The 12,630-nt window shown below is 38.2% G+C and overlaps 1 protein-coding gene across 3 annotated transcripts in view; it reads right to left on the reverse strand.

Annotated features, from left to right (window-relative positions):
* The window catches only part of KIF5B (kinesin family member 5B), a 47,812-nt gene that overhangs the window by 26,020 nt on the left and 9,162 nt on the right, over positions 1–12,630 (reverse strand). For all 3 annotated transcript variants that reach the window (XM_055087726.1, XM_024116443.3, XM_028496399.2), the window contains 8 exons: positions 6,099–6,172; positions 5,015–5,119; positions 4,471–4,519; positions 3,765–3,820; positions 3,593–3,680; positions 3,304–3,428; positions 1,769–1,873; positions 1,104–1,249 (listed from right to left, as the gene is read on the reverse strand). In XM_055087726.1, coding sequence (XP_054943701.1) covers positions 1,104–1,249; positions 1,769–1,873; positions 3,304–3,428; positions 3,593–3,680; positions 3,765–3,820; positions 4,471–4,519; positions 5,015–5,119; positions 6,099–6,172 — 748 coding nt within the window. The remainder of the gene's footprint in view (positions 1–1,103; positions 1,250–1,768; positions 1,874–3,303; positions 3,429–3,592; positions 3,681–3,764; positions 3,821–4,470; positions 4,520–5,014; positions 5,120–6,098; positions 6,173–12,630) is intronic.

Consider the following 12,630-nt stretch of genomic DNA (forward strand, 5'->3'; position numbering starts at 1 on the left):
CTATAATTAGTATGGTGCTTATTCACAATCCATTAAATTTGGGTCAGCCCCAACATCTGTAAATAGCTTAAAAAACAACAACAAAAACCTGATGAGTATAAAAAAACACAAGCCCATCATTTCTCCAATTAATTTATAAGGCTGAATTAAGAAAAGCAATTATCAATGATGGTCAGAGACAGAGTCACCATTATTGACTTGCTCAGGCTAGCCATCTCATATATGGTTATCTCACTGTGAACAGGTCACATATGTCAACAGGCTTAATGTGGGATTATGTGTCAGGTTTTGCTTTATTATCTGATTCAAATGTTTGTTTTCTTAATGCTGAATTGAAGCTTCTCACATAAATTTGACTCAAGTTAACATTTGATTTTAATGTACTAAAACTTAAGTACTAAAATTAGTACTTAATAGTACTAATTTTAGTAGTAAAATTTAAGTACTAAAACTTAATTCAAACCCAAGCAGCCTACAAAATGGACCTTGGTTATATTATCTGCCTCTCAATTAAAAAATTGTGTCTAGAACACTAACAATACACAATAATTTTAATATCTACCTGAAACTTTCCTAGATTTAATAAACAAAAGGCCTATCTACATTTAGACTACATTTTTTTTTGATATCCCATTCAATTTTATTTAATTCAACAAGCATTTTCTACAGAGAGTATGTAAATGTAATACTTGGTTTTCAGGTGATTCTACTCCAGAAGAGAAGACAAAAATATAAACCAGTAAGTTAAAATATGGGTAATAATATCAATCACATAAAGACTTCTGTTGCACTTATAACAAGATAAGAAGCAATTGGGATTAACATATACATACTACTATACATAAAATAAAAAACCCACAAGGACCTACTTTATAGCACAGGGAACTATACTCAATATTATGTAATAACCTATAAGGGAAAAGAATCTGAAAAAGAATATATATACATATATATGTATATAACTGAATCACTGTGCTGTATACCTGAAACTTACATGATATTATAAATCAACTATACTTCAATAAAAAAATTTTTTTAAAAAGATAAGAAGCAATTGCAGCAGAGAAGGAAGTGGTATAGACTACATTTTCTTAACAACAAACCTCTGACCAAACAGGAGTGTAGATTTTGTTTCAGATTCATTGTACGATGATGGAGAGCAGCAAATTACAATAGTGGTTCTACAGTTCCCACCTAATGAATCTTGAAGGATTCTTGTCATTTTACTATCTCGATATGGAACATATGTCTACATACAAAAACAAACAAACAAAAAACAAAGAGGACCAATGGGTTTCTATGTAATAAAATTTGTTGTAGAAATATGCTACTTTACAATAAACTACAAAGTGATTTCAGTTTTTTTTTTTTTGGTATGCGGGCCTCTCACTGTTGTGGCCTCTCCCGTTGCGGAGCACAGGCTCCGGACGCGCAGGCTCATCGGCCATGGCTCACGGGCCCAGCCGCTCCGCGGCATGTGGGATCTTCCCGGACCTGGGCACGAACCCGTGTGCCCTGCATTGGCAGGCGGACTCTCAACCACTGTGCCACCAGGGAAGCCCGATTTCAGTTGCTTTAAATGCTAGTTATTAAGATGGAAACTAGGATATACACACTAATACTACAAAGTAAACCCCTAAAAGACAACGTATTCATACATACTGATTCAGGGAGTCCCTCTCTCACTCGCACATCCATGTACATATATGTATCTATCTGTAATTCTCCACTAACTAACGACAGGGAAATAGAAGACAAGTATACTCACACTACCCTCAGCCAAAGCAGAAATGACATTTCCAAGAGCAGAAAGGGACTTGTTGATGTTCTTAGCTTCATCCAGCACAGCACCTTCAGCTCCAGTTTTACTAACCTATACATAAGATTTCAAAAAAACGAAACAAAATTACGAGTTTAGGTGATTTTCTTTGATTTTCTAAAAAGCTCAGAGGTCATCAGTAACTAGTAAAAAAGAAAGGGGAAAGGTTCATGATTTTATTTGCAAAGTATTTACTGTAACTTATCATTATTTATTGAGTATGACTCTTCTGAGACCTTGGTCAAGTAACTAGCTACATGACAAATGGGATTAAGAAGATACCAAATTTTATTTTTAGGTGTGCTCCTGAAGTTAACCAATTTACACGTACATTTGTAGTTTACTAATTTGTTACACTCCCCCCCCCTTTTCTTGGCTGCATTGGATGTTCGCTGTTGCACGCGGGCTTTCTCTAGTTGCGGCGAGCGGGGGCTACTCTTGGTTGCGGTGCGCGGGCTTCTCATTGCAGTGGCTTCTCATGTTGTGGAACACAGGCTCTAGGCGTGCGGGCTTCAGTAGTTGTGGCTTGCGGGCTCAGTAGTTGTGGCTCACGGGCTCTAGAGCACAGGCTCAGTAGTTGTGGTGCACAGGCTTAGCTGCTCCACAGCATGTGGGATCTTCCCACACCAGGGCTCGAACCCGGGTCCCCTGCCTTGGCAGGCGGATTCTTAACCACTGTGCCATCAGGGAGGCCTCTTAACCCCCTTTAAAGAGAAACTTTAAAAAATTTACTGAAGCATAATGTTGATGTTGTAACTGTTAAAGAGAGAGACCAAATTTATATAAGCAAACTTGCTTCTATTAAAGAAATATAAAAAATATATATTAAAAGTAATAGAATAATATGTTAGTAATGATGGCTGAAAAGACAGCCTCTCAGTATTCACAAAATTAGAGACGGACTTTGAAGTATGTGTATAAGACTTTGCGTAGAAGGCAGCAGGTATGTCATTCTAATCAGAAGAAACAACAAATTTGCAGAACAGCAAAAATGTTTCACGTATAGGTCAATATTAAAACATTTGAACTTATTTTGATTTTGACATAAACTAGAATCAGATTGTATACGACTGTAATCATTAAATAATCGTCGGAAAGAAAGAAGTACAACAAAATCCGAAAGGACTAATGGATAGTTACCAGTTTTCAGAGAGAGACCACTGCCAATATGAATAAAATAGATACCAAAGATTAGGAAAAGGATACCTAGTAAAATTCTTAATGACATACATTCAACACATTCTCAATAAAAGCACACACCTTAAGTCAAGGATAACACTTATCGGTTGAACTGGACTGTGGCCCAAATGACAGTAAATTTGTAATGACAAAGCATTGGCATAAATGCTTGTAACTCTCAAAAATACTACCAAATCCAATTTGATATACATTTTCAATATATAACAATAAATAATGCACAAGCCCAAATCTGAGCTAAAGTTCATATAAATGCTTAGATATCTATCAGAATATAAAGATTTTACCTTTTCACTACCAGCTAAATCAACCAGATAAAGTTTTCCACTCAGCTTTTGTTCCGTTTGCGTGTTCTCTTGTTTTACATTAATAAGAAATATACTGTGACTCCTAGAGCTATGTTCATTCATATCTGCAAAGAAACCACACAAACAACTATCAACAAACACGGCTTTCCCTTATTAATAATTTTTAAAGCATTATTTCACCTAAGAAAAATCTTACAATCAATCAACTTGATAAAGATATTTTAAGGCAGTTTGTACGTTAACTAGTGTTAATACATAGGTTACTTACTTGTAACTGCTACGTGTCTGTTGGATTTTCCTTCATCTATGGTGTCCATAACTTCATCTGGACTGCATACGAAACGCTCTGTACACCCCTGTAAAACAAATTTTTAAAGTATGTCACTATCATAAAAAAATGTTATTGTAGGGCTTTCCTAAATATTCTGTATTACACGTACCTTTACATAGGGAACTCGGTTTTTATCTTCATGAACTGAAAGATTGGTCTTTGAAACTGAAAAAGAAAAATAAATAACACTGGGAAGAGATATGGGAACATATGTATATGTATAACTGATTCACTTTGTTGTAAAGCAGAAACTAACACACCACTGTAAAGCAATTACACTCCAATAAAGATGTTAATAAATAAATAAATAAATAAATAACATTAACAACATTTCCCTAAACTCTAACACTGGCTGCGAAATAGTCAATTAACTGTTTCTCTCCCCAAGCAGCCTAATAATAATACATAAACTTCAAAAATATGTAAATATCACTATAAAAGCAAGAGCCTATAGAAACAGTAGGAGATTTATATAGAAACCAATGCAGCAATATAGAATTTTAGGTCCAGGCCGTTTGCCACCCACATTTTGGAGTGGTTCAATGGTTTGCCAAGGGCAGTGTCTCTGACCGACAGCTGACAGAAGATGAGCGCTCAGGACTCAGGCTCCCGGACTCCAGTCCAATGTGCTAATTACTATTTACAAAGCGCCCACAATATATGCTTTCAATAAGTCCAAAGGCATTCAATTAAAACTTTTTCCTATAATTTAAGTCAATTTCATATAGGTTACTAAGAAATGGTCTCATTTACTACTAAAAAAAAGCAGGGTGTGGTATACTGAAAAATGATTGCAGAGCAAGACTTTAACTTACCATCTAACAGGTCCCTTATCTTATCCAAATAAATTTCAAAATATGAAACCTAAAGGGCAGAGGGAATAAAGGAAAGAAAAAGCAACCACTTAAAATTACAAAGTAATTTATTCACCTATTCATTAAATAGTTATTGGGGTCTGAGTTCCAGGTACCATCTAGACTATGGGGACAACTCAACCACAGCTCTTATTCTACGGAAAAGCCCTAAATCCACTAAACCCCTTATGTAACTAAAGTACATTTTCCACTATGTATCTTCTCCTAAAATTAGACTAATTAGGTGTAATTAGTCAGAACTTTTGAGCTTTGTAGCCAGACTCCGTTATCTTACAGAGAAGGTGGCTAAGGCAAGAGAGGCTCAGCTTACTTGTTTACCACGGCAGATGAAGGATCTGAGTTTACTAATTCTAATAATCTTTCAGCTACACCTGCCCATAAGATAATTTTTAAAATATTTAAAAATACTTTTTTAAAAGAAAAAGTACGGAACAGAATTATTCTAGGAATAAAATAAAATACAACCTTTCCCCAATGATTTTACCTTAATATGAAATTCCAAATTTTCATCCATGGAGTAAATATAATTAAAAATATCTTGCACTATTCTTGGAATAATTCCCATGCCTTCTGGATCATGAAGTTTACCCTAAACAGAAAACAAAACCAGTTCTTAAATGAACTGTAACATACAAATTAAAAATCAAAACTTTTAATCTATAATTTACAGTCAACAGGGGATAGGAATTCTAATTGTTGCCATTCTTTGGTGAAAAAAAATGTGGCTGTACAAAATACCTAAAAAAACCTAATTCAACTGTTACATATTTTCGTTACACATAAATAATATGTGCCAACCATATGGGTTACCAACTGATCTTAGCCTTTTATTTAATTGTCAGATCAGATTATGCACATTTGTAAATGAACACATTCTAGGAAAATGTTTGTTAGTTGCTCGGCATATAAATCTGCATTGTTGCATCTACTTCAAGTCAAATTCATCCAAATGCTAGGAATGTGCTTGTTCTCTGACGTTATGGAAATGAGTAACATGAGTGACGCTAAAATAAGCAGTCATTTACTTTATATGGAATGCTCAGATAAATGATAAAAGCAGATACTCTGTAGCAGTGGCAGAAAATTACAGGCTGTGTTCTAGAAGCAAAGCTTGAGCAGGTTCACATTTATTATTAATAGCAGCTCTGATAATTTTGGAGACCTTCTTATCAGAGAAGAGGGGCAAGTATTTGGCTGGGAGTGGGGAAATGGGAAGGACACACGGACATGACCAAGGAGAGGAGGAAAAAATTAAGTGCTCTGAATAGAACTGAAAGCACACAAACATTAAAAATTTCAAAATTTCCCATTATAAGGTGACAGAGAATTCTTACTTAATTCTAAAACATTCATAATTTTGTGATTATGTGGAAAAAACAAAGCTAGATATAATTTCAAATATACAGTTTCACCATTCAAACTCAGGAAATGATTAGATTGCAACAACGATGTTACTCATATACAACGTGTATACGCTGTTTAAGCGTATGGTAAAACGATGTCACAAATAACGAATGAGTGCACTGTGAGCAGCAAACTACATCTAAGTACAGACTGTGAGATGTTACCTCCATTGTGTGTGTCTTCCCGGAGGAGGTTTGTCCATATGCAAATATGGTTCCATTGTACCCCTCAAGCACATCTATGAAAAAATAAGAGATTTTATACATCAGGGATTTTTTTTTCCCCTTAAGCAAGGCATTAAAGGAAATAAGAATATATTAATAGTAATCCTCTTAGTGATGATCCACCTAAGAAATTCCTTTCTCTCCAGCCCAGATTACTTTCTGTTGTCAGTAAGAAGCAAATTTTAAATTCCACTGCTTATAATCGTCTCTCCTGTCAATGTACATCTCATATGTCACTACACCTGTATTCCACAGCTTTACATGACCTAAAAGAAAGAAAAAAAGTGCTTTGGCAGCTTGCATACAGATATGAAATAGGTTTTAGAAGTAGGACTGATTGGTGGTTAACTGGTGGTTAAGCCTCACAAACCCACACAACATACCTCCTCATACAAAGTGTGACAAGCCCAGTCCTACCTCAAAACCGATTATCAGGGAGGTCCCGTGGAATTTAAAAAAAACAAAAACAAAACAGCGGAAAATCTTTTCTAGCCCTTGGTGTATCCTAAGGCCTACCATTAACATTTAAGCATCTTCCTTTACTAGGCTAGAGGGGGGTTGGGAGGGATGTGAGTGAACAAGGTGACCTTTTAATTTCCAGTTTTCAGGGATTCAGTTTGTTCTGTTTTTTATGGTTTGTTTGGTTTGGTTTTTGTTTTTGTTTGTTTTGGTGAAAAGAAAGGTACTATAAAATTACATTCTAGGACTTCCCTGGTGGCGCAGTGGTTAAGAACCACCCTGCCAATGCAGGGGACAGGGGTTCCAGCCCTGGTCCAGAAGATCCCACATGCCGTGGAGCAACTAAGCCTGTGCACCACAACTACTGAGGCTGTGCTCTAGAGCCTGCAAGCCACAACTACTGAGCCCACGTGCCACAACTACTGAAACCTGCACAGCTGGAGCCCGTGCTCCACAACAAGAGAAGCCACCGCAATGAGAAGCCCGCGCACCGCAATGAAGAGTAGCCCCTGCTCGCCGCAACTAGAGAAAGCCTGTGCGCAGCAACGAAGACCCAACGCAGCCAAAAATAAATAAATAAATTTATATTTATAAAAAATTACATTCTATTTTAGAGGAAGCCAAAGTAAAAAGAGAAACCTCAGTTGGAAACAGCAGATGGTAACAGTGGAAAGTAAACCTGTAGTAATAAGCAAGTCAATTCTTTTTTTTTTTATTGATTATTTTTAAAAAGAAGAAGAAAAAAGAAAAGAAAAAAAATTTTAAAGGTCCCAACGTTGGGCACAGCTAACTAGATAACAGATTTGCTACAGAAATATTTAATAAGGAAAAGAAGGTATTAGTACTTACTTCCCTGGGAAGATTTTAGGAGATCTCAAACATTTGAAACTTTCATTCAAAATCTTTTCAGTTTTATGAAGGGAAGCAAAATAATTTCAAGAATCACATTTAAAACAGATAAGACTGTACTTCCCTGGTGGTACAGTGGTTAAGAATCCACCTGCCAATGCAGGGGGCAGGGGTTTGAGCCCTGGTCTGGGAAGATCCCACATGTCGCGGAGCAGCTAAGCCTGCAAGCCACAACTGCTGAGCCTGCGCTCTAGAGCCCCTGCTCCGCAATAAGAGAAGCCACCGCAATGAGAAGCCCGCGCACCGCAACGAAGAGTAGCCCCCGCAAGCCACAACTAGAGAAAGCCCGCGCGCAACAATGAAGACCCAACGCAGCCAAAAATAAATTAAAATATGGTACATTTGTTACAATTACCAAAGCAATATAAAAAAATTTAAAAAAGAATAAAATAGGTAAGATTACAATATTTCTGTAATTCTGGAGAAGCAATCATCTGGGGGAAAAAAAAAGCACCAGACCCTTTCCAATCCACTTCCTTTACGTATAATTGTTCTCAGCAATGTCGGTATCATACCCTCTGCTTAAGATCTTTTAATCAATCACATAAAACCTAATTTTGTTAGATCTATACATGAAAGGTTCATTCATAATATTACCTAGCAATTACCTAGCAACTACCACAATAAGTACTTAATAAATACTGGCAGGTGAATGAATAAGTGACCTTCCCAAGATCATATTAGTAGCATATGTCGACAGGATATTACGGTAATTTTGTGTTAGGTGAAACACATCATATGAGGGCTCATAGGATAATCAATGTATGCCACATGTCTGTATTTGGGACTTCAGGCAAAACCTAAAAATTTTATATGATTACAGACTACGGGATAGTCAATGTTCAAGTATTCACTGAGCACTAGGATCTAGGCTCTCTGTCCCGGGGGCGGGGGTGTAACAGTGACGAGGTGATTTCTAGAGGCACCAGGCTATCATTAAAGTAATAACTGTTGTCAGTTAGGAAAATAATCCCTTCTTGCCTACCTTCAAATCCATTCCTGACCTTTGCTTTCTATAGTGATTTAACTGCCAACACTTTATTATAAAAAAGCCTAAACATACAGAAAAACGGAATGAATTTTACAATGAACACCCCTATAACCATTACCAAGATTCTATCATTAACATTTTATCATTTTACTGTTTGCCTTAATCGTCTTAATCCGTCTTATTTATTTAATGCATTTCAAAGTGAACTGCAGACTTCATTTCCACCTAAATACTCCAGCATGCATACACCACTGGCTAGAATTCAGTGTTCTGCAGTTTTATTCTTCAGAGATAAAATTTACATACAATGAAATGCACATATCTTAAAAGTACAGTTCTTTTAAACACACACACACACACAAATAATACTCATCTCTTTGAAAATCCCAGAAAGCACGCATCTATAATCAGATAAAATTAGGCACCTTTGGAACGGGCTCTTTTTTGCCTATTCAGCTCCATCTCCCACCATCCTTCCCCTCACACTGCTGTTTTTGTTGGTAAAAATGGTTGAATCTGACAATTTCATAAGAGTTCAACGTCACAGTCATACCATAATGTATGTGCTTCCCTACACAGGTGATACTTTTCTCATGTGGGCTGCCTTAGTTAACCCACATGCATCTCTCTGTCTGGAGTAAATCCCTCACTCTCCTTCCCACTCTTGTGCATCCTTAAGACGACTAGCTTAGGCTTTACTTCTCTCCAATCCAATTCCACCCCCAAATGAATCTGGGTAAGAGTCCCATCCTATGTGTTCTTGTAGCACCTGCATTTAATCATAATACTGATCACTGTGTATTGCAACCATCAGTTTACTTGTCTGCCTTCCTCACTAGCCTGTAAAATCCTTGAGGCCAGGCCTGTGTTTAACTCCTAGCACAGTGCCTGGCACTTAGCAGGAACTCAAATGCTTGTTGAATGATTACTACTATTACTCATACAGCATCTTTCTAAAGTGTCCCTCCCCTTCTATAATATACTTTTGCCTTTCTTGTGAGAAACAGACAGAGGTGGAACTATGGACAAATATTACTTTCATACTTTGTAAACAAGAAAAACATATTTAGCAAGTAAAGGAACAGCTTATCACATTTAAAACAGATAAGACTGTACTTCCCTCGTGGCACAGTGGTTAAGAATCACTTAATCTCTCTGAACTTCAGCTTCCTCATCAGCAGAATGTCTGCTTAGGGGAAGGCTGTGAGAATTAGAAGTCATCATATAAAATTATTACTGCTGGGCTTCCCTGGTGGCGGTAAATGCCGCAGGGCAACTGAGCCCGCGTGCCACAACTACTGATGCCCAAGTGCCTAGAGCCCGTGCTCCGCAACAAGAGAAGCCACCGCAATGAGAAGCCCACGCACCGCAACGAAGAGTAGCCCCTGCTCGCCACAACTAGAGAAAGCCCTCGCGCAGCAACGAAGATCCAACACAGCCAAAAATAAATAAATAAAATAAATTAATTTTAAAAATATATACATTACAGCTAACATTTGAAAGCATTATGTGCCAGGCTCTAATGATCTTTCTTATATGAATGTACTTAATCCTCACAAAACCCTATGGAAGGTACTATTTTTAGTCCCACTTTATAGATGAGGAAACTGAGAAACTGTGGCCTACAGTTCCACAGCCAGTAAGATAGAGCTGGGATGCAAACCCAGACAGTCTTGGTTCCAAAGACAAGCTCTTAACTACTACATTATATTCTCAAGGAACAGAGGAACCAAAATAAATACATGGCAGGCTACACCTGGAAAAATTAAGGTGGATACAGTGGCACACAGTCCAGGTCAGGAAGCTATGGTGGGAAACTGGGGACTCCCTGGAGGCCTGGTAAGATGCCTGGCATATAGCAAATACTGAATAAATGACAATTACTTTATACCAGGGAAACCAACTTGTAGACATCACTCGGGTTCAGAGTTCAAGAGAATACAAGTGGATAAACCATGCTCAAAAGAAAACAAAAACTATCTGGCGAATCTACAAAAAGGAAAAGGTAATAGCCCTATACGTAAGCTATATACCTGTACAGACAACTACGAAACGATGCAACCTCGGCAGCCTGTCAGGAGCCCAGAGAACACGAGCTGCTCTCACCTCATTCCCGGCAGCTTGCTCATCGAATCAACATCTCAGAAGAAATACCAGCTCACCCATCATTTTGCCAATCCTTGCCTACCAGTTTCTTACCATGGCCTTCTACTTGATCTGTGTGCCAGTGAGTATCCCAAGTCCAGCGCGCCATGTATTTAACTGCTTTCCTGCACTGACACCTCACCTAGCCCCCACCCCCATCACTCTCCTTAAAGCTACGTGTTTACTGGTAACTCCACCACATTTGTGTCTTGTCCAGGGCAAGTCAGTACTTTTTCATGAATCACCTTTTAAAATCCTCACGGTACCCTTATTTTGCAGAAGAGGAAATGGAGACTTAGAAAGGCTGGGGAACTTGCCACAAGTCACAAGCTAGAAAGTGGCAGAGCCTAGACTTCACCCTAGGTTTGTCTGATTCCAAAGCCTATGCTCTTAACCATACTGCAAAGAAGGGAACTGCTATCCAGAACTCGGTTTCCAACAGTAAAGCAGGAATCTGCTGGTAAAAGGTAAAAAGTAAAAGGGATCAAAATGTTGAGAAAAGGAGAGAGATTTCAAAAAAGAATGATGTCATCTCAGAGTTGTAAATAGTAATGCAACAGTACAAAAGGTAGTAGAAACAAGTACCCTAGATGTCAGGGCCACAGACTGCAGAGTTCTGAGAAAGGTAGGTATGAGCCTATTGTTACGAGACGACATAACTGAGGATGTACAAAAGAGATAAAAATCACTAGAACAGTATGAGAAAGGTAAAAGCCCAGGATAAGTGAGTCTTATAAAAACAAAAGAAAATAAAAAGGCCCTAAAGAGAGCTTTTAAAATATTCAGAAGTGAGTAGACCTGCACTGCCTAGAAAAGGTGATTATGTCAACAAACAGTGTATTACCATCTTCTACAACACCATCTGCGAAATGAACAGCAGAAAAAACACTGCTGAGAGTGGCTTTGGGGTTGAGGGGGGTAGGATGGCCAAAGAATGGCGTTAAATGAGCCCAAGTTTCTAGTTGTAAGAGAATTACATCCCATGGATAAAAATTTCACAAAAGCCACAGGGAATGGAGGTAAAAGAAGATGACTAACTTGTAAATGCTACACTCATTTTCAAAAAGCAAAAAGTCAACAGATTCTGGGAACCTCAGACAAATATACCAAAATTTCACCGAGGAAAAGCTATGGCTGAACTAATCTCATTTCCTGTTTGGGTCACTCAACTAGTACTTTGGGGGAACACCAGAGTCATGCACCATGACTTCACAAAAGGATGCAAACTTTTCATCATATTCTTGTGGATACGTTGGTAAGCTAAGAACTAGACAACTGTACATGTAAGAGAATCTGAAGTTGGTTAAATACCAAGGATGATTTAATAACTGCCAACAACCTTATTCCGTTTTTAGAAGATCAGGCTAAGAACCACGGCCCATTAAGTACTTTATAAATGATTCATAGTAATACTTTCCAAACTCCACTGTGCTTAAATAAAGACCTTAAAAAAAAAGCCTTCAATATCCTTGTCACCATAAGACTTATTAAAACATGCTGATAGCCAACTCAGATCCCTTGTAAGACAACTGTAAAAACAAAACTCAAAACAGGATTATGAGCTAAAATGAACAAAATGGAATCTGCACCTTAAAGGCTTGTGCAGATGCCAGATGAAAAAAATGTGCAATGCTGGTTCTATGCCTGATGAAAAAAACTCCAGTATTTAAGTGTGGACTGGGGTCTAACGTTGGCTGCAGCAGATGTTAAAAAGATTCATACATTTAAACTGCCCATGAATTCATGAATCAACAACTTCATGTTATTAAAAAAGCAATCTTGGGCTTCCCTGGTGGCGCAGCGGTTGCGCGTCCGCCTGCCGATGCAGGGGGGCCGGGTTCGCGCCCCGGTCTGGGAGGATCCCGCGTGCCTCGGAGCGGCTGGGCCCGTGAGCCGTGGCCGCTGGGCCTGCGCGTCCGGAGCCTGTGCTCCGCAACGGGAGGGGCCACAGCAGTGAGAGGCCCGCGT

This window comes from Physeter macrocephalus, chromosome 11 (genome assembly GCF_002837175.3).
Source record: "Physeter macrocephalus isolate SW-GA chromosome 11, ASM283717v5, whole genome shotgun sequence".
NCBI classification, from domain to species: Eukaryota; Metazoa; Chordata; class Mammalia; order Artiodactyla; family Physeteridae; genus Physeter; species Physeter macrocephalus.